The sequence below is a fragment of the Semicossyphus pulcher genome, unplaced genomic scaffold, assembly GCF_022749685.1.
Source record: "Semicossyphus pulcher isolate SPU_LCO1_2020_fin unplaced genomic scaffold, fSemPul1.0.p SCAF_28, whole genome shotgun sequence".
Classification (NCBI taxonomy): Eukaryota; Metazoa; Chordata; class Actinopteri; order Labriformes; family Labridae; genus Semicossyphus; species Semicossyphus pulcher.
In genome coordinates this window covers 2881633-2905305 of record NW_027211702.1, presented here as the reverse complement: position 1 = coordinate 2905305, position 23673 = coordinate 2881633, and the positions used below count along the sequence as shown (strand labels likewise).

The window sequence follows — 23673 nt, the reverse complement described above, 5'->3', positions numbered from 1 at the left end:
GTAACTTGCATTCGGTTTTGCAGAGTTTTTAAAACCGAGACATGCTGCAGAGCGAAAGCTGTAAATCACGTGTTTTACAGCAGAGTCGTAAAAGCCCGACAGACAGATTAGAGCATGAAGACAGAACGAGCTGGAGGATGATCTTCTATGGAAAGATTCAGATACAGCACGAACATGAAACAGTCACATTAAAATATCCGACCAGCTGCTGTAATTGGCTGACTTTCTGCTTGTGCACCTGCATGTAAGTGTGCATGGAGGCATTGAAAACAGTATAAACGTCCCAATTTACAAACCAAACCAAATTACATGTAATTTAGAAGCTTAACTGCTTAAAATTATGTTACAAATTTGCAGGAATATTACCTGCTTCCACAGTTGCATTAAATTTGTATTACAGGCCTTCATATCAACTGCAAAAATATCTTTCATCTTTCAGGTCTTCAACTCGTATTTTCTTAAAACTTGTGAAAAAAAGAACTGAAAATTTCAAACTAGATAGATTAATGTGTCATTTAATCCATCCTGGCTCATCCTCCTTTATTATTGGTTTCAGGAGACTCACTGCTTAATACCGCAAACAAGAGGAACCGACATTGCAAACCAATAAGCCATTTTAATTCACACTGACATGTCCTGATAAAAGAAAATGATGGACCAAATGGGGGCTATGAGAACACCACAACTCAAAGAAGAGAAGCACTTCTTCCAGCAAACTTATTTAAGGCGTGTGTAGGAGCCATAAATATACGTTTAGTTGGATTCTCTGTTTGATAGTTTAATTATTATTGGTCGATTACTGTGAGTTTATAATTGATGGTGGGCGTATTCACTGGAACTTGCGGTAATGTCACTGATTATATTGACTGCACTCACCTGTTCACTTCTGGGTTTTGGCATTGATGAAGAGGGGGCGAGCTTGGGAGTGGATATTTTTCTGTTGACTGTACGAATGCACGTACGCACAAATTGACTAAGAACTTTGATTTTACAAGCAGGTAACTGGTAGCTGTTGTGTTTTGTGGAAGAATGAATGGTGGAATACGTATCGTTTTTTATGGATTATTCTTACAGAGCGTCACAGTGGTTCTCCCATGTTTAGTCCCTCTCTGTGCTTACACAGGCCAGCTGTTGGATTGTGTTGTGTTAGACTGAGACATGTTAACTAACATCTAACATCTGCCTACGCTATTTTTATCTGACAGTAGATTAAAATGAACATAAACACCTTCAGAGGAAGGATTTATTGCAGGACTGTTGTTGTATTAGACTGAAGGTGTCCCACATGTGAGGTGAGAAACACCCCATTGGTTATGTGAGGTGTCCTGAATAAGAGCAACTGGACAGTGGACCCAACCAGGCAATGTTCTGATATGATTAATTACCTAATGTTGTTTCAACAAAAACAACATTCTGCTGTGTGGAAATGCACACATGCATCGGCTTTTGAGTGATGCATCACATCCTGAACATGCAGGTGTTGTTTGCTGTGAATGTCTTGTGAGTGGAGGCAATTTAAAACTTGTGCAAGGCAGTTAAACTCTTCCAGTTACATTGAAAACCAGCAAGGCTGCAAGCACTACATTTAGTGACAGATTCATTGCGTTTCCTGTGAGTGCTTCACAATAAAAGCCACATGTGTTTCTCAACATGAATTATGTCAATGATGCTGAAATCAGAAAAATAAAACGTTGGATTACATGTTGCACCGTTTCCTGTAAGAGCAATGTACCTAAGTATGTAAATTGAATCCCACGCAGGAATGAATGGAAACTACAACAGAGGTAATTACAGAGTATAAATACATTTAATGACTGCTGCTAAATAACAATGAAGAAATAAATAGGACCAATGGGAGGGTTGTTGTATAGAATTATATACATAAGAGATAATATATAGTGAGCAGGTTGTCATCGCAGACTGGAACTCACCCTGTTGTCTCACCCTGAAGGGGTTCCTCTGCGATAACAACCTACTCACTATACATTATCTTGCTTATTACTCTTTTTACTTACAAAGTCAATTATTTGACACAACATATTGATTTGGAAATTATTTTATTAATTTAAAAATGATTCAATTTCCATTTTCAAATTTACCGGACTTCTTTCGGCGGATAGATATGATTACAGTTTGTGCTCCAGATTGTGTGATTAGAGTGGAATCCCTAGCAATGGTCTGTTCTTCACAGCAACAATCTGTTATTGAGAAATAACCTTGGAATGCCGTGATTAACCAACCAGAATCAAGTATTTAACACAGCCGTGTCATAAAGGATTATAACATTTAAAGAGACCTGCCAGGCCAGACAATGAGAAACAGGTTGTCTCCATGTTTTAGGCAGTGAAACCTTTTGTCCACAATGTCGAGTCTTGTCATCAGAAAAGAAGAAAGTCTGAGATGTGGAAAATAAACATCCTAACAATCATATCATCTGTTATTCAGCTCTCAGGAGTTGTTTTTCTTATGAGGTGACATAATTTGATGTTTTATCACAGTTTCTGTGTTCTCCTTAACAAAACTCCCTCTGTAAAGGTGTCATTATCTTGAAACATGGCAGGCTGCAGCAGTATCAAGAAAAAAGCACTCACAGGGCTTGTACATCTGTCATCTGTTTGGTGTTATTAGATGTGTCATTGTGATGATGGAAGATGTTTACAGGATTTAATTTGCACAGAAAATCTAGAAAGAAAATGAATATGAACGTTTTTAAAAGTTCAGTGCTTCAGAAATCAGATATCAGAAATACGCAGGGGGAAATCTAGGCGTGACAGTCGCTCTGATACAGAGAGAAGCATGAAGTAATATATAGGGAATAAAGAAATATCGGAAATATTAATAGAAGTAAGAAATGTGTAAAATATGTGCATTATATATACAATAAAATACAAAATAAAGATAAAAGATATTATTCCAAGAAATGGGATGTATGGTGATTTAAATATATAAATGCCAGAATAACAGTTAAAGAGCAGCTCCAGTCGTGTTTTAAGACGTATAAAATGCTCTGCTTGAAATAATAAATTGTCTCTATATGTATTATATCTAATATGTTTTTCTGCAAAATATGTAACATGTAAAAATCCTCCCAAGGCATCTCCTCCTTCTCCCTCTTTGAAAATTCCTGAATCTGCATAGTCCCCGCCCACTATTCAATAGCAGTAACATTAACGTTAGTAGTCAGTAGTGAGTTTGCAAAAATTACGATGACGGGTACAGCATCGCTGAAGTGGTTGCCATAGGTTGCACATAATGATATGCATAGCGTCATCCCGTCCATTAACAGGATTGGCTCCTTAGCTCTGTGACGTCTCAAACCTGCCTATCTGAAAATGTGTTGTTCAGCCTGTCCTTGGTACACTGCAGTTTAAATGCAGACAGGCCCAGCCATTGGGGAGGACTGCTTATGTTGTTCCTGACATGTCCTGTAACACATGAAAAACACTACATGGAGATGTTTACAAGGTTAAACACTTGATTTTCACTGGAGGGGGGCTTTAAGTACATCATCACAACATTGTTAAATGAAGACTTTAAAGGCAGTATTAATGAGTATTGCACAGTTGGATTATTGCACACATTATAATCCAGTTTATATTCAGTGTTCAGTGCACAGTTCAGATGGAGGAGTTGAAAAGTTTGATGGCCACAGGCAGGAGTGACTTCCTGTGGCGTTCTGTGGTGCATCTCGCGGGAATGAGTCTGTCACGGACGTGCTCCTGTGCATAACCAGAACATCATGGAGTGGGTGGTAGACCCTGTCCAAGATAACACGTAACTTGGACAGCATGTGGAAATATCACACACAACCTTTCAGTGTTGAGAAATCCTAAAAAAAACATCTTAGATTGAGAGAGGAAAAAACAAATCACTTGTTCATGGAAATCTGTCAACAATTTATTGTGAGAGTATCTGTAATCTGAGAAAAACAACAGTACGTCCTTTGAGGGGGTAAAAGTGAAGCTTGATTATGGACTTCTTTAGAATTTGTCTGATAAAAAACAACCAATATCAAAAACATGATCTGCTTAGTGGAGGCAGACTTGATTATGTGCAATTTATTAAACAAGTTCATCCTAGAAAAATATAAATTTAGGATTTGATAACAGGCTCAATTATACCAGAATGATGTTTTATACAGTGTAGTGATTAAAGCAGAACCAGGGCTGATTACCATCCTTAAATCAGTGAAGTGGAACAACTTGTACCAAACAACTTAATATGTTTTTGTGTAAAGTAAAGCCTCAGCAGGTCCGTGTACAGTTCGACTGTTAGAAAACAAGAGGACATTTTCCCCCGGCTGTGTAGCACATTTATTTTGGGAGCCGTCCAGGAGACTGCAGGACTACTTGGCGTGGCGAACCGTGTTGGAATAGATGAGAGTCGGGGTCTGAAGCAGCGGCAGACTCTGGTCTAACACATGAGGAAATGTCTGCTAACCGTGAGGACTGCATGCTGCTGGCAGGAGACACTCTGACATACGCTGCGAATGGAAATAATGTTACATTTTTTATTCATGAGGCAGGCGGGAGGGTGTAGGTGGCACGCTGAAGGTAGTGGGTAGAGACATTGTCAGAGCCTTTAAATGCCGTGTCAGGTTTGATTTCTGCAGCAGCAAATTGTGATTGAGTGCAAAGCTAACATTTCTAACTGTATTTTTATGTTGGATAGGCCTAGGTATTAAAACACAATACTTACTTGCTGATTGAAATCTGTCTGTTTCCCAGTACCTATTGGCTCACAGATTTAAGATTCTTCTCTGCTTGTGTTTGCACAACACTGGAAAAAAAAAAATTATTTGTAGAAAAAAGCATTTATTTCCCTTTAAACTTCGCCATTTGCATTGATACAGAAAAGCTTTACCTGATACCCTGCTGTTTGTTTGAATCAACATAACACAACAACAAAACACATTGTAAATCCATGCCCTCCAGAATGTACGGAAGCCCTAAGCTGACATGCGTCCACACATTTTATTTACTCGGTTTTCCCACGATAATTTGTAATTTCTGGTTGTTTACTCGAGATGTCGCAAATTTTCTGGTGATCTAGAGAACAAAACAAACAGGCTGGTCACTGTGATATTACAAACCAGGACACGCCATGCTGCCATTTTCCATGAGGACAGTGAATGTTTGTTTTGTGCTTTTGCAACTCTGGGGATACGAGTTATGATAATCTGACGTTACAGAGGTGCAGTGTTGTTACATCAAGATAACAAGAACAAGTAGAGATCTCAGGTAATAAAATGTATAGGATGCTTCCGGAAGAATGACGCATAAGGCACTTTCTGTTTTGATGCCACTGTCCGCAGAACGACTTAGCCATTCCTGCAAGAGTTTACACCTCTGTGGTTAAAGTTTAGGCTGAAAAACTTGATTGGTGTTTAGACTTTGTTGTCATGATAACTTGAATTATAACTTGGCCACTAGAGGCCTTTGTCACTTTAACAGAAACACTTTTAGGGCATTTGCTGAAAAGAATGAGGTTTTTCTAGACGGACAGTCAGGTATGATTCTTTCCTTTGTTTGCCTTCATTGTGCAAAGTACTGGGAAGCAATATTCATCCTCACCTTTGAATGATTTCTGCCACCATATTTGCATCTTTGCTGCCTCTGGTAGATGTTTAATTTGTGCATATGCTGCTGAAGATTTTACTCAATCAGCATGCAGAAATCTAAATGCAGACAGCTATTTGAATCAGACATAGCAAACATTGAAGTGCCAGCTACCAACATGTATTATACACATTACTTGTTATGTTGTTGATTTAAAAATGGTGGAAATTGTGTCGCATGACTGAGGGTTTAAAACCATTATTGGTATCGTCACTTAGAATGGCAACAAGCTACTACATAGAGCAATGGAAATGAGACAGAAGGCAGTGTAGTCGCAGTAAATGTGCTGGACTAAATATTAGCACTCAGCATCATGCACTTAACATAAATAAATATAATACTAAAACAACAAGTTACTAATCTCTCTTTTAAAAGTTCTCCATATCTTCCTCAAATTTCCTCCTCTTCCGTTGAATGTTTTGAAACTTAACACCAGTCACAACTAAGACTTAAAAACATCAGCACAGCTGCCTGACAGGAAATTTGAGGATTTGGGCAAGCGACACCAAAATAAAGGAGTTTTTCTATTAGCAGTCAGGCCACTTAAACCCCGCCCCTTTGCTACAGGCTCCTCCCACCACTCATGCAGACCCTTCGGTGGGTTTCCAAGCTCTCAGCCCTCCTTCAGCTTCAGTTAATATGTTGTCTTGTTTGTGTCTGTCACAGATGGTGCTCGGGCTCTGCATGTATGCACTGCCTTACATCTGGCATTTATTTACATATACATACCGCTTCTGTTGAATTTAAATAATCCTATGCGGATCACTGCTGAAGCTTGAAACAAAACAATTCAGATGCAGAGAAAAAAATGAAAACATGTCTGGTCCCTCAACACAAATTATTGAGACCTGAAAGTCTTGTTCACTTAAAATAAGGGAAAAACTCTGGCAGTGATTATTTCAGCCTGTTTTCAATACAAACCAACTTGTTTTCTATGATTATCTTCAGTAGTAGAAGTAAGAGAAAGAAGACAAAATAATGCAGGTCACTCCTTAAAAATGAGGAAAATGCACACGAATACAGACACCATCATTTTAAAGAAGCAGGTGGGTTAGATTAGTGGATTTAGATTAACACTTGTTTTTTCTTCTTCTTCTGTCTGCAGTCGTCTACATCTGCGGCCCTCTGGACACGTTCCTGAACATCATGAAACTGTTCCAAAGCGAGATCCAGGACCCGGAAAACTATGCCATTTTCTATCTGGATGTTTACGCTGAGAGCTTGACGGATCGCAAACCATGGCAGAACTCCGACTCAGACTGGGCCGATCCCATCAAGGTCTTCAAGGTACAGTGAACACGGATTGCACGTACAGGCTCACATTTTCAGCCATGCATTTGTTTGGATCACTACTTTTGCAAAATTGTATTCAGATTGTATTCAGATTTATTGAATACAAACTGTCACAGTTTCACCCACTTTGTAATTAGAGACAGGAAATTATACAAGAGCAAAACCGCCACTTGGAATGAGAAATTGATGTCCCTGACAAGGGGTATTTAATTTGTCATTTCTGTTCATTTTTTCTCTAAATCCCATAAATCCTATAATCTTTATCAGACTCAACTTACTTTCTTAGACAGAACAAAGACCTCAAATTTAGCTGGAAACTGACATTTGGTTCAAATGTTTTCAGAATCAATAGTCTCTAATCAAATACCACAAAGTTTCTTATGACCAATCGCAATCAGAGGCAACTTTTATTGTAATGATATGCATGAAATACAATCGTATGTGTGCACTAACTGATGATCTTAGGATCACTTTTGCCAATAAGTTTGCAAATTGCGTCTCCACAACCTTTTGGACCACTTTAAGGAGTGAAATTCTTGCATGACATTAAGAAATCTGTTGTCACAGGAAGCCCTTTAGTCCAACAAATTAGTGCTCTGAGATGTCAGAGAGTGGGCACAGAATGTGTCACTTGTTTAATTTGTCTCCCTAAATGTCAAACTGGCTTCTCTTAATTCTCTTTAATTCAGTGTTCATGAACCTTCGAAGGAGAGCAGCTGTCTGAATATAAATCGTGCATAATATTGAATTGATTATGGCAATTTCTCTCATAATGGGCTTATCATATGTTTGCTTAAAATGCTTAGAATACAGTTACATTGCTTATCAAATTAATGGAAATGAATGGCTCCCTTTGCTTTCAATTTAAAGGGCTTTAAAGTGATTTAGTGTTGCGCCTCTTTGCATATTCTTACATATTTCCACCTCTTATGTCTGAATAACTTTGTCTTTATATGTGTTCCTCTAAAATATGTTATTAATTTGCATTTTAAATGTCAAGTTTCTATGCAAATACATAATAATCAAGTTTTTGTTGTTTAAATGGGTTCTGTTTTGACTTCACTCAGCCCACACACTCTTTCTGGAGCAAGGATTGGATTTATTTCAAGAGCCGAGCAATTTCTAGATCGGAGACAAGATGTCCTGACTAATTAAAGTGATTTTTGCAGTGTTGAAACCATGAATCAGCATTAAACAACTTAAGCATCAAACACAGAGATCTCAAATGTGTTTATCTGAATGTGAACTGCTCCTAACCTTGGCTGACGAGCAAAACTTTGGCTCTCACTTTGCTGATCATGCAAGGCGTTAATTTGTCTGCGAGCGATAACAGAGCTCATTATGGCGAGGTGCTCTTCTCAGAGCTATAATTGCTTGGGGAAGTTTGTGGTTGGGCTCCAGTAACTGTTGTGACATGAAAAAAAATGTCTATAGCTCTTAATAGCAAAGATGGATGCCTACAAAGAAAGGTATGAAACTTGTTTTTGTGCTGCAGCACAACAAAATCAAAGGTCATGCTTGGACTGAAATGTCTGGCTGATTATTTATTTCTCTATTCAAACACTTGATTACACAATAAACCTGTCTGTCACTACTAATGTGGTGTTACAGCAGTTTGTAACAAACATTTTTTAATCAAATATCATGAAAGAAGAAGCGAGTGCTTGTCTCCCACTCTCTGTATTTAGAACCATTCATGCTTTTTCATCCTTTCATCAGACACATTATCCAGCCTCACAATGACAAGGCTTTGATTCAATCAACTCATCCTTTAGTTTTACTCTCTCTTTATATTTCATTATTTCATTAATGTTTTAGTTCATTTGGAGGTCACTGAACTATAATGAAATGAATAATGAAAAGTGTTTCAATGTTCCAGTTTATACAGAATTCAACCACATAACATGCAGTATGAGGCAATGCTTCTTTTATTTTACATTCAAAGAGTAAGAACCTGAAACAATACAGTGTTCACCATGACCATGAATAGATTTTGTGTGGGGCTTTATCTATTGAAAAGACTGTAGAAGGCTTATAAACTGCCAGAATAATGAGTATCATAAAAAGAGATTTCTAGTGGCCTTATATTGAATCTAAAAACCATACATCCAAACCTTAAAAAGGCTGAAACATTGTTTGGCAGTGGAGCTTTTATACAAATAAACAAATAGTGTATTTTGTAGAGTTTGTTATCATAGGCTTACTTGATGGAAGATGATGGATACGAAGAAGGCTGGGTGGTTTTACAAGATGGATAGATAGATACTTTATTGATCCCGAGGGAAATTTAAGCATCCAGAGTTAGTGCAAAAAACAGTCCCGTGCAAATGTGCATAAAGATCTATAACCATAATAAGTGAGCGTTAGAGTGACTTCATATGAATTCATCTGTCTGTTATATCAGATGACTGAACAAATGTTAATAAATTGTGGGGATACAAACCAACCCAAGATCATGGCCTTGGTTAGACAGCTAGCTTTAGCATGCTAATATCTTAATAAAATATATTAGTATCCAGCTGAAACAGTGAAATACAATAAGGCTGGTAATGCTGGCAATAGGCTAATTTACCTGTAGTGGCATTCATTTTACAGTTAACTAAATATTATTTATAAATATTTATAAGATTTCACTTATTTCTAGAAAATTCCAGTCAAAGGGAAACTGCATTGGAAACAGACATTTGGGTGGCTTCCCTGCCAATGTAATGTACTTACAATGTACTTTTAACTGACGTTACCTTAGTTTGTACATCTAATAAAGAGCACAGGGGTTATTTACATATCATTTTTGTGGCTGATATCATTTGACTGTAGAAAGATGACAAAGCAGTGCAGGAATGACTGTTAGCATGACAAAGCTGAATGTAGGTAGCTGGTAAACTAGTCAGCTGTACATTCAGTAGTTGGTGAGTTGGAGCTAATTGAGCAGTTGGTGTTGGTGGTGTTGTTATTCACATTTTATATCTGTGGCTTATATTATTTGACTGTAGAATGATGCCAAAGTTCCTTGGGGGTCACAAAAACTAGCAGCACAGGAAGTAGCACTGGTACATGTTTGTACTTACTTTTAGCCTCAGTTTGACTGTTAGCATGCTTAAAGCTCAAAGCAGGTAAGGTAATTAGTTGCATGGCCAGTTAGCAGTTTTCACTGCCATCTGAGCAGTTTGTGTTGTTATTAACTTAATCCTTTCTAATGACTGTAGAAATATGCCAAAGTGATTTATCGCCAACAAACACTTACATCACAGGAATGAGGTTTGACTGTTAGCATGCTAAAGCTTAGTTAGCCGGTAAGCCAGTAAGCTGTATCGTTAGTTTGCAGCTTGTAATTGCTAACTCTAAATAATATATCTGTTTCTGAAATCATATGACATCATCATATATATACAATATCAACTAAATGATATCATTTGATGGTTAACATGCTAAAAGCTCAATACCTGTTAGCTAGTTAGCCAGTTGGCTGCATGGTCAGTTAGCAGTTTGAGACCCTCAATTTGGGGTTTGCTGTGCTGAAATACAGAGAGACAAGAACTTCAAAGTCTCAGTATTATTAATTAATACCAAGAGACATAACATAAATTCTGTTTATTCCTTTAGCATCATTTAACAGTAATTTTAAAAATTGAGGATGAAAACTGTACTAAATAAATTGCATGATAGCAATTTTATATTAGAGTTAGAAGTCACAAAATTGTCATTTTATCTTGACAGAATATTGATACAAATGCAGGAGGTTGGGATTCATTGGTTTGTTCAGTCTGACAAAGACAGACACATTTGCTGGTTGAAGGGTAAATCTTAAATGAACATATCCATTGCTTTATTATTAAAAATGTTTTTCCCTCTTTGTTTCTCCTCCAGTCTGTTTTCATCATAACATACCGGCCTCCTGATAATCCAGAGTACGAAGAGTTCCAGAAGAGGCTCCATGCCAAAGCTCTGAAGGATTTCGGTGTGCATTTGGAACCATCATTGGTAAGTTACAACCTGTAAAAACCTCATGTGTTCTCAGCAGCATCACAACCTCTTTAATCTTTTATGAGACATTCTATGGAGAAAACACCCACGTGCTGTGTAAATGTCAGCCGTTAATGATGAATGATGTTGATAATGATTTGAGCGATTAAAAGCTTTTCTTTTATTACTGCCTTCAACCCACTTGGCACTTTGGTTGGCCAAATTTGTATAATTTCATAAGCATTCTCTTGTTGGCATGTAAAAAATAGGAGTTTCCTACATTAACATGCTAAAGTATTCCATCATTAAAATCCCAAATTAAAACTGTGTGTATTGCACAAATTCCCTTTACTGCTGATTGTCTAAAATTGTACCTTTTTTTCTGGCAGATGGACTACATTGCCGGCAGCTTCTATGATGGTTTTGTTCTTTACGCGAAGGCCTTGGAGGAGACGCTGGCAGAAGGCGGAGCTCAGAATGACGGCATTAACATCACGATGAGGACGCAGAACCGCAGATTTTGGGGTGAGTAAATGGCTGGTTAGTAAACAAACTGTGGCGATGTCTTTTCAATGTTTTATGCACTTTTTTATCTGCTGCTTTTTTGGTTTGTTAGTAAGTACGCAAAATTTCACACAAATACCAAGAACAAACCACCTACAAGAGGAAAACCCTCTCTCACAACCCTCAACTAAAGAGAAAAGCCAGTGTGTTATTTTGAAATAGTCAATAGATTCAGCTGTTCTAATTGGAAAAGGAGACTCTTTTCAAACTGTGGGTGCTTTGTGTAGTGAATGAGCACTATCATACTAACAACCTTTTGTTTCTAGTTTGGCGCACAGTACAGCCAGCAGGATTTGATTTGATGACTTAAGTGGTTGCTCAGTGGTGTAAACGTGAGCTGAAGGTGTGCCAAGGCACTTTGACTCAGGCAAATGAAAGGAGCTTTGCAGAAGTTAAGATGGGAAATGATTAAATGCATTAAAGATACTTTTGAAATCAAAAGCAGATACTAATGTTTAGATTTTTTCCAATTTGCCTTGGCTGAAAAAAGCAGTAATTAACCAATTTATTGATATGATCAAATTTCAAGTGAGGGTCAAATATAACACCAAGATTTATAGAGCGTATTTGACATAGGGAGCAAGTGGGCCAATATATTTGGGAATCTCATTTGTGCATTTTGTTTTTGATCCCAGTAATGAGAAGCTTAGTTTTGTCAGAATTTAATTGATGATTAAGTGACAGGTCAGTTGTGAGGAGAGTTTAGCCCCTTTCCAACTGGTCAAAAAATCTGCTAATACCCACTAACACCTGCTTACACTCAGCTTTTTTGCTTTGAGGGAAAGGTTACAATTGGCATTTGGGTCAAATGACTCTGCAGTAGACCCGGGTAATTATCGCCTTGGCTCCAATCGGCAATAATGGAAACACAAAACCCGGGTCGACACGCTAATCTCCACCCCCTTTCCGGCGCGATGCTATGCTCTGTCGGTAACTTCTGTGACTCCTCGTCATCTCAGTTACAAATTCCGCCCGTCTCTGTCCGAGCAGCGCTCCAACATCATTTCAAATTTGTCAACGCTGAGTTTGGTAAACAGACTGAATGAGTAATAGATACAATAAAGACCTAACCAATGGGCAATGGGAAAAGAGACAATCTCTTATTCTAAAGCTGCAGCTGTAAATTGATTTACATGGATGTGATACTAATGAATATGTACCACCTCCTCATAAAACGTTCTCAGTCCTCGTTGTTAATCCCTTTCTGCCTCTCACACAAAAGGGAACGGTGCTCAACTATAAACATGGAATGGGTTCAAGTGACAGGCCCAGCTGGATGTTGTAGGAAAGCACCATTGACCCCAAAATGAGATTAAAATATACCCTTTCAGCACAATAATTATAGCATCGTTGAACAGTTAGCACACAACACTCCAGTTAACAGGCCATTTGATGCTTGATGTGAGTGCTCACACACTTCCTTGTTTACTTTGCTGGCTGCCACATCTGCTCTCACATCATTCTGGAAGAAGCAGAACAATGGGATTTTGTTGCTGCAGTTTAAAAGGGTTGACTAGGGTTGTTTTGCTCAGCGTGATGGGAAATAAAAACAAGAAAAATAGGGCACACGTTCAAAATAATAATGGAAAGTTCCACTTTATTGTTGTGGATGTTTTGACAACGCTGTTGATGTTTAATGTTGCCTGGTTTTACAGAAGCAAGAGCTTTTTCAGATATCTAATTCTGGCTTCTTACCTTGAGGTCACAATTGTCTTTTCTATTTCTACAACAGTGATCAGTGGCTATAGATGAGAAGAAATAAAGCTATAAAGTGACAATGGTGGAAATAGAACTCCAGAAACTCTGGTGCTAAAAAGTCAGTGTTTTGAGCCAATGTTTGCACGACCAGAACCATTTTAAACCAGGTCTCTTGAAGGATGACTTGCAAAATCCAGGCATTCGTGTTTTGACAACGAATATGTTAAATAGAAAGAAACAAAACAAGAGACGCTGCAGTCACCTTAAAAAAGATAAATTACACATGCAGAACATAACATCAATATAGCACAAACGCTGCACTAATAGAGGGGAACAAGGACTCAGATTTATGATGCAAATACTTTAAAATGTCAGAATAAAATCTATTAGTGTGTGTGGTGACTCATCAAAATTTAGAGTGAGATGTAATGAGCACGTCAGAGTTTGTATTAGTACCATACTTTACATATCTGAGTCAGACCCTTAATGTGGACATTGTTTGTGTTTTTCAGGAGTGACAGGACTTGTTAACACAGACCACAATAATGCCAGGGAAATAGACTTCAACCTGTGGGCCATGACGAACCAGGAGACCGGAGAGTACGGGGTAAGTCTGCTGTTTGTGTGTCAACAGAGTTTTATGGGAGGTAGTATATGACTGATTAAGCTTCATTTTGGTGTGGACATTTCCTTCAACACTTCAGTGTAATGTACAGGCAAGAAATTGTCATTTTCTACTGTCGTATGAAATGTTTGGGTATGAAACAGAAGATCTGGAACAAGATTTAATGTTTTTAGGGGGTGTATTAAAGAGAAACAGGAGTCAATGAGTCAAAGGTTCATATGGATAATTGAAAAGGCCTACCAGGCAATGACCCAAGGGCCAGAGGAGAGGGGGGGCGCTTTGACCAAAAAGTGACTCACAAGATAAGACAAGACAAGACAAGACAAGATAAGATAAGATAAGATAAGATAAGATATAGTAGTACTTCATTGATCCCCACAGGGTAAAGTCACTTGTTGCAACAGCACAAAGACAAGTAGCAAGAAGGCAAATAGAAATGATAATAGATAAAAATCTATGTATAAAATAAGAGGTATATACAACTGGTATACAAGTGACAATTTAAAGTGACATGGCATGGGATAAAGTGACATATATGGGTAATAGCAGCAACATTTAGCAGTTTAAAATAGCATAGTATAAAGTGTGAAATAGTACAGTATAAATAAATAGCGATATAAAAAGTGTCAAATAAATACAGTTTGTTATATTACAGTATGTATATGTATGTGATGTAGTATTATAGGGAATATTAAGTCAATAACAGTGTATATAACAGCAGCAAACAGGATATAACACCTCCAAAGAGACACAGATCACAAAATGACTATAAATATATAAATGAAACTATAAAGAGACCAAAAACAAACTACAAAGAGATTCAAAATGGCAGCAAACAGACACAAACAACTACAAAAAATAAACATGAAACAAAATTGCTAAAAACATATGCAAAATGACCAAAGAGAGACACAAAACAACTACAAAGACACACAAAAACACTATAAAGAAACTCAAAACAACAATGGACATGTGCAAGATGAGCACAAAGACAAAAATGAAAACAAACAACCACTTAAAGACATAAAACAACAACAAAGTTTGCTTGTCATGGTGGCAGGGATCATGCTCCTCCTCCATCTCTCATAGTTTCTTTCCTCAGAAGAGGTGATGTTGTTGCTTTGTTACAGAACTAAGACACCCAGCTGATAGGTTGGCAGAATGGACTGAAATCTGTGATAACACTTTATTGGATTAGATTGAGTGCCCCAGAGTGCAATGACAGATAGAGGAACAGTGAGTCCAGGGACACGCAGATTGTCAGCAGCTGCTGTTTATAAGCAGATTTGGCACTGAGATGTTTTAGCTGGGCATGGAGCGGGCTGATAAGCAAACGAGCAGCGAATCAATAAAGCTTTTTCTTCCATACTATGTTGTTTCAGAGCTACCTCCATGCCCTGCTTATTCTTTCAAGTTGTTCAATGCTAGTGCCGATATCTTTCAATTGAAATATGAACACATTTTTCTCCTGGTGGCCGAGGGATTTGGACTCTAATCATGGACTAAAATGTCCCTGTTTGCATCTGGCCAGGGACATATGTGGCATATAATTTCCCACCTTTCTCTCCCCTCATTTCTTGAGCCCAAAACAAACACTAACATAACCCTTTTTTCCAAACTTTTCTGGCCTTACAAGAAACAACTTTTTAAGCACTTTCACTGTTACAGACAGTTTTCCAATGTTGGAATACAATCATTTGAGTTTTGTGAGGGTTGTGGGGCATTCCCATCATCTGAATTGTTTTTTGTAGGGTGGTCTTAAAACTAAGTCAGTCTTTTTCTCGTTCTGACATTCAGTTAATTTCAAATATGTTTAATATTACCTGACATTTTTTTCTGGGCTCATGTAAAAAGCAAAGCCTAATGTGGGACAACATTAGGCTTTGCTTTTGACAACAACCAATAGGTGCACTTTCTACAGCCCCAAACAGGAAGCAACAAATGAGATAGATAGTAAACATAAGGGGGGTCACAGGGAGTTGCATGCCTCTGCACACACAAGGGCTGCTGTCACCGTGTCCTTACTGAATGTGATGGGGTAGTTTGAAGCTTCCTTGCTGTTTATTAATGGTGATGGTGGGGTGACAGTTAGCTCCGGTGAACCAGTAAAGGTTTGATGTAGGTAGGTAGGAAATACCTTGATAGTGGCCTGCTAGAACTACTGGCTTACTAGGGGCCTGCTAGCTCGCGAGCTAACCCAGCCAATCTAACAGCCTCAATCTCAACAGGACTCTAGTTATAGTCTTGTAAATAGTGACCCTGGAAGATACACAGTCTTTGAAAACACTTAAAATCTGACACTGAAATATTTCATGATGTTTGTCTGCTCTTTAAATGTATTTTGTTTTTTTAGTGTAGTGGTAGGCATTACATCTTTGATGTTTCATTCCCGTAACTACTGTATTGTTTTCATAAGTAGTATTAATATCAAGATAAAAACCTCCAAAATAATCTTTGTTGTCAACCACCACACTAGGAAACTTTTTATATGAACTTTAAAACTTAACAAAAATCCTTTCTTTCTCAATATGTAATATATTGACTAAAAAATTCTGACTAAAAACAATGCAAGACTAATTAGCTGTGTGTTGCTAGTTCCACTATTTCTTTTCAGCATAATGTTGTATGATGCAATGAAAGCTAAGGATATTACTACCTGGGACATATTCTGGGGTTCTGACTTCTCTAATGATAAAAGCATGAAACCTCAAATTTCCCTGCCAGTCTGATGAAAATATTTGTGTATGTTGCACTCGGCAAACACGGCAGTGAACTGCTTCAGTGTGCTTTTTTTTCTCTGAGGGGAGCAGAAGTGGGTTAGCAAGACGTGACTTCAGTTAGAATTTCACAGCGGTCCTCAGAGGCTGTTAGTGTGACTTCCTGGTCTCATTTATCCTCGGCCTGTAATTGGTCGATTCATATGGCCCATTGACCCCTGGTAGCCAGCTGCCTGAAAACATCACAGAGTGGTTTCAGCTTTGAGAATCGCAGACTGCTGAATTTAATAAATAACTGTCATTTCAAAATAAAATACCCATCCATTAAAAAGACTCACTACACTGCTCATGTTTGTTAACAGCTACAAAGAGATGTGCAATATATTTTATCTTACATTACTGTTCATTTGACATTGCTATGGATATTTTAGAGGACAGACAGGGGGAAAAAAAACCATACACAAAACATTTTTACTACTTGAAAAATATACTTCAATATAAATTTGGCATTGTTCCCCAACAGGTGAACAGATTGTTGAAAAAAATATTTGTATTCATTTGTACCAGTGCTAGTTGATGTTTCTGTAAGTTAAACTATACTAAAGAGTCTTCAGTGTACTTCTGTTTCTCACACTTTGTGCCAGGCCCCAGTGAAGAAAATTTCTTCTTCACCAAAGTTTGAAGAATAACACAAGGAGGCATCATCATGTTGAAACACTAAAAGACCTCCCTATGGAAGCATATTGTCTTAAAGTATTATTGTACGGGGCGCTGGTTTACCTCAGCTGGTATCATTTGGCGCATGTCATCCCCCACTCTCTTCTCCCCAGATTTCATGTCTCTCTTCAATCCATTATTATTAATTATATTAATGTATGTCATAGAATTAAATAGGAAGTGGACCGGTTTTACACATCTGTTGTTTACAAGTGTTGGGGAGTACCACTGCACATAGAAAAAGGCAATACAAAGCCCGCCTCCAGTGGGAGCCATGTAAAACCTTTGAAAATGCCTCGATTGATATCACTCTGGACCAGAAAGGTCCCTTTTGTGCACATCATAATTTAAAAACATTGATTCAATATGATGCAACAGGACTAGATATAATCTTTTTTATTCCATGTAAGAGTTAGGGTGCCTACATTACCCACAATGCAACTGAACAGCAAACAGTTGGTTAGAGATTCTGATGCGTTATACTATCAGCAGCTAATGTTGACTTGACCCAACAGCTACATTTTTTAAAGATTTTTCAAAAAACATTTTTCAAACTTGGTGTTTAGCCCGAACCCATGCTGACTCAAGTGACATCATTTGAGGTTCATTATCAGAGTTTGTGTTGCTTTTTCTTGACTCCTTTTTATTCAAACGTTACCCCCTTTGCTGTAGTTCTTCCCACTATTCCAAACAGAAGTAGAGTTCCCCTTTAGTACAATGTATAAATGAATATTACAATAATTGTCTACCAGAATTGTGGAAGGGAAGAGGGAAGGTCAATTCCTGTTGAACATTGATGTTTATTTTCCATATTTTCAACATATATTTAAATCTTCATTTATTACTATATAGGCTAAATGTACTTCTGTATTATTAACACATTAACTAACCACCTTCAAAATAAATACATTTGCCTATATCTTCGTGCAGACTTGAAGGCATTAGAGATGTATGACTGCACACAAGATGTGTTTGTTGTTGAAAGAGATTTTCAGGCGATGCACAGCAGTAAACAGCCCCTAAACTGGAACACTGCTGCTATTTCAGTCGTGGCTCCCCCTGCCCCTTCACCCATCTCATTCTGCATTGTTTTGATGACCCTCGGCAGGGGTGACGGCCCTCAGGGTTTTAGCAGGGAGGACACAACATGCAGGGAGCATAGGTAAAACACATAAAAACTCCTCAGGCTAGTTAGAAACACAGGAGTCGATTTTCACAGCAGGACAACAGATGCTGCTCACAGTCAAAATAAAGCTCACACACACACACACACACACACACACACACACACACACACACACACACGCTATTCAGGATGTTTGTGAAACTTTTAGAAGCTGTTTCCCACTGGTTCTTGTCTTCATGATAACATAAGCTAACTTTCTATGGTAATAGAGTCACCTCAGAATGGTAACGTTTTTGTCTGATCTAGCTCCAAGCAAGAAAGCAAATTACTATAGTTAACACGATGTCATACCATTTTATATAAACATGCTACATGCCCAAACCTAACAAAGTGTTAGTTTAACATTGTTAATCAGTTGCAGTTTGTTTAGGTTTAGGCACCAAAATTACTTGCTTAAAAAGTAATAATGATAATAATAACTTTATTTAAATAGCACTTTCAAAAACATGTTAAAAAGTGCTTTCCAGTTAAAACAATGCAAATAGATAGATAGATAGATAGATAGATAGATAGATAGATAGAAAGATAGATAGACAGATAGATAGATAGATAGATAGATAGATAGGTACTTTATTGTTCCAGAGGGAAATTTAGGCATCCAGTAGCAAATTAGAGACAAAAATAAAAATAAAGGCTATTAAAATAAAGGCATATTCAATAAGAACATGGTAAAAAAAAAAGTTAAACAAAGCCAATAGTTAAGAGAAAGCCTGACGATAAAAGTCACTTTTAAGAAGAGATTTTAAAGAGGACAGTGAGTTTGCCTGAGATCTTGAGGCAAGGAGTTCCACAGCTGTGGGGCCCGAACTGCAAAGGCTCGCTCACCTTAAGTGACCAGATGACATTCAGGAACCACTAGTAGGGCTCTGCCAGAAGATCTCAGGCAGCACTCAGCCTCGTAGGGAGTTAGCAGCTCACAGGTGTAGGCTGGAGCCTGGCCATTTAAGGCTTAAAAAACGAGCAATAAAATCTTACAATTAATTCTAAAACTCACAGGTAGCCAGTGAAGGACAGCAAGGACTGGTGTGATACGGTTGCTTCTCTTGGTATGTTTTAAAAGCCCGGCAGCACTGTTCTGAATTACACTGTTGTACATTGTTTAACCTGCGAACAATGCATTATTGTTAACTTTTGGCTTCACAAGAGCATGAACAGCAGTCAAATAATGGCAAACCCCAGCACAGTAGGGCGGAAAGTGAGGGGAAACATCTTCAGCATTGATTCAGCAGAGCTAAATGCTAACGTCAGCGTGCTAACATGTTCACAAGTACAATGCTAACATATCACCCTGCGCTGCTGAGCAGGTTATGACTTTGTGGGGTATCGTTTTTTTTCGCTAACAAATAATTTGCTGTTTTTAACTCTTATCTCTGAGTTTGTGTTAAATGCTTTTCAACAGCGCAGTAGGACACTTTATGTTTGATTTAGTAAAAGGTACAGTCTGTTCATGAGTAGTGCTGAAGTTGTGTTTAAGAAAAAGGATTGTTTTTCATACTTTATTTGACACTGTTTGACTTATTTGGGGGTGTAACTGTTCTTTTGTTCTCATTCTATCGCTGCTCTTGTTTGTTTTGGTTGTAGTGTCTTTTAAGCCCATGTGGGCTGGGCACCTTAGTGCATGAAACCTAACTAACTAACATCTCTTTTACTTATTTATCTCAGAGTATGCATTGTAAACACTAAGAATGCTTGTGATTTTTCAGACCTATGAAAGAGACATTCAACAAGCTAGTAGTATGAAAGCGACTATAGCTTGGATTTGACTCATTCTTTGCTTTTACAGCAACTAATTAAAAATGTTTTCAAGACTGTCCTTCACAAAAATGGAAAAAATGTGAAAGAAATATAAATTACAACAGTGTCTTTATTTTCATCCATTTAAATGAGTGGTTTCCTCTGTATTTGCAGCTCGTTGCGTACTACAATGGGACAACCAAAGACATCATTTGGTCCCAGACTGAGAAGATCCACTGGCCAAATGGGGGCCCACCACTGGACAACCCCCCCTGTGTGTTTTCCACGGATGACCCTTCCTGCAATGATGGTATGACAACTCTTTCTCATCTTTCACACCAACATTTAACCCTTAACTCAGTTAAATCTACATTCACACGATTTCAGGACATTGCGTGACCAGATTTACAACAAGGAAGTTTCTGCTCAGCATCAACGAGTGAAATCATCCCACTCTTAATGGCAAAGTTTTTTCCTCTTGACTTCAAGTGAGATTGAATCGCTCATCAGTCATAAGTATATTATCATTTTCATCTCTACAGAGCCTGCAATATGTTCATTAGTGTTGTGATGATAAATGTGTTGTTTTATTTCAAACCACTCCTCTCCTCAATGAAGTGAATATACACTTATACATTTCTCGAAGTAATATAAGTGCTGGAAATGTCTAAGCTGTGTCCACAGAGTGACAGTTTCACAGGGATATACTGAGAAGATATACTGAGGGGGAAACCACCGCAATTATAAATGTATTATGGTGTGAAGGAGGGATAATGAGTCGGGGAACAATAAATCTGAAGATATCTGCAAAGAATTTGGAGAGTTGACAGTCTGGATGTCGCCCTCTCCAGTGTCACTGTCAGCACCAAGGGCAATGAATGATCAGGAATTCAGTATCACCGTTAACCAACGTGTACTGACACAGAAAGCACAATAACAACAGTTTCTCAGCTACAGTAAAAAATGGAGAAGACCAGTATATTGTGCGCTGTCCCACACTTATCTTAGTATCACAAGTTTGTTTGAAGATTATAAAATCAGTCAAATTAATTCGAAGAACTGAATAAATGTAATTAATAGCAAATTCTGCTTTTAACAGCAGCATGGCTGTTTCCTGCTCCAGCCTGCTTGATAAACTAGGCTATACGTGTGTTATAACAATAATTATATATGTTTAAAATCTTGGACATCATATGTTTAGTTCCTGTCAGAAAATATATATGAAAATAAAGATCTTTAAAATATGCTACGATCTATTATGACATTCTCATGTCAGTGCTCAGTGTAAAGATTGGGGTCAGCTGTAGTACTAAAGGGGGTTATCACTGGTGCAGAGAAGAATATTGGATTTTCTTCACTTCTAAAAGCTGAAATATCAACCGAACAAGAAGACTTGGAGTCTGTTCGCTGTATGACTGTGCCTGCTTCACCTTCTTAAACTATTTTGCTGTTGCAGCAATTTAAGGGCTTGAACACTGGCCTTCACTAACGCCAGTGCAAAGAAATTGAGATGTTTCTGGAGCTGTAACACTCTGTTGGCAAAGACTTGCGGAATGCAGAAAAATTGGTTAGGTGACTTTGGCCGTGTTCGAAATCTCGTACTTTATTAGCCGTACGCACTGATTTGGCCAAAATATTGTATGCAGTATACAATCAAAAGCAAATTTATAGTATGCCAGAAATTCCCGGCTTTTCGTACCGATTCGGAAAAATCTCCAGTTTGCTTCGGACCAGTCTACCTCGCTAACTGTATCCCACAATGCAGAGCCCTGAAACGTCACAACAGCAGTTGAAATGGCAGACGGCAGCAGCATTCCAGCAGAAAGGGGTGCTATAGCTAAAGAAGCAGCTTTTTGCTCTCGGCGGGCTATCGTTTACTTCTGCCATCCAAAACCAGAAACTGGTGCCTGGGGTAGCATACCGCAAAATGCGTTTGAACAGCATACTACATACTGCCGCTGAACGCAGTATGTAGTATGTAGTATGTAGTATGTATTAAATAGTATGCTATTTCGAACACAGCCTTTGTTTAAGTTAAGGTCATGGTTTGGGTATTAAGCATTGAGTGAATGTTAACATTTGATTTCACAAGCAACACAAACATTTTAATGGGTCAAACTCTATTTGACCTTTTGGGTCACAGGAGGAGCTGGATTAGACAGAGCTCAATTGGAAAAAAACAGATCGTACCATCACCATGCTAGCATGCTAACATCTGCTAATAATCAATAAACGCAGAGTTTGACGGAGGCTAATGGGAATGTCTTTAGCTTTGCAGGTCACTGGAATGTAAAGACTACATATTTCAGTCTGGATTAAAGAGCTGGACATACCGAGTGACATGATCTAAAGTAAAACTACTTTACTGGTTGAAAATTGTCATTGTGGTACTAATTAATTTATTACCACCACTATCCACCACACCCTCTTTGTCTCTGTCTCGTATAATACTTGTTTTCACACCAGCTTTATATTCAGGTTCAATCCAGCTTGAAGGGTAGGTGTGTAAATAAAAATCTTATTGTTCTGTGTCAGTTGTCAGTTAACAGATGGTCAAAAGATACAGTTGTGTACACCCAGGAAAACTTATCCTGAAATCACCTTTTGAATAAACACCTACACTGAGAACTTTTTTTCTGTTACATGACGCCAAGTTAAGTTAAAAAAACGCCTACATGTAAAGTTTAATGGCCGGGGAGTAACTTTTTGCTGCCACGGGCCATGCTTAATGTCTATCCCTGTAGTCCAAGTTAACAAATGGATATTGAGTAATGCACATTTAAATCCTGGAAAAAATATTCCTGTAATGGTTCCATTTTTATGCATAAAAATTAAACTAATGTCTATCCCTTCTATACGCCAGAAAAGTGGATATTGAGAAATACACATTAAGAGGTCTTTTTTTAAAACCCTGTGAAAATGATTGAATACAATTTAATCCTGTGAGTAAGTTCATGAATTCAGAGAAGTGAAAGTGATCTACTTGAGTTGATGGAAATTATATTCCCTGAATGATGAGCATCAGTTCATTCTGAGATTTACAGCAGGATGTATAATTAGTCTCAATTAGGGTTTTGATTATACACCAGGAATGTTGGAGCTGTGTAATTGTGTTAAATTGTTGCCGGTGTCTGTGGTCGACAGCTTGCTGAAGCAGTGCAGCTGTACCTCAGGAAGTCACAGCTGCGTTTTTCACAGCAAAGAGCCCATTTTTCTTTTCAAAGATATGAATGTAGACATCTGTTGAACATATGAGAGAAACTAACAGGGTGTTGAATCCTTCCTCTGTTTCCAGGTCATCTGCCAGTTCTGGGTATTGTAGCTGTGGGATCTGGCTTAGCGCTCATCATTTTTGGAATCTCCAGTTTCCTCATTTACAGGTGAGTGTGATTGCTTTGTTGATGCTTCCTGTCTGTGCTGCTTGTGGCTCAAAAAGTAGAGATGCAGAGGTTGATTTTTCTATTCTTCTCAAAGACAGAAAGGAAAAAGAAAGAGAAAAGGAGAGAGAGAAAGAGAGAGGTGTTTGAACCGGGATTTATGGGTCGTGCTGCTATAGGT

General features: G+C 38.0%; 1 protein-coding gene across 1 annotated transcript in view; it reads left to right on the top strand.

Annotated features, from left to right (window-relative positions):
- Positions 1 to 23673, top strand: part of npr2 (natriuretic peptide receptor 2) — an 86857-nt gene that overhangs the window by 6006 nt on the left and 57178 nt on the right. The window contains exons 2-7 of the mRNA XM_069677208.1: positions 6724 to 6905; positions 10779 to 10892; positions 11264 to 11399; positions 13649 to 13743; positions 20290 to 20425; positions 23411 to 23495. Of these exons, the coding sequence (XP_069533309.1) occupies positions 6724 to 6905; positions 10779 to 10892; positions 11264 to 11399; positions 13649 to 13743; positions 20290 to 20425; positions 23411 to 23495 (748 nt within the window). The remainder of the gene's footprint in view (positions 1 to 6723; positions 6906 to 10778; positions 10893 to 11263; positions 11400 to 13648; positions 13744 to 20289; positions 20426 to 23410; positions 23496 to 23673) is intronic.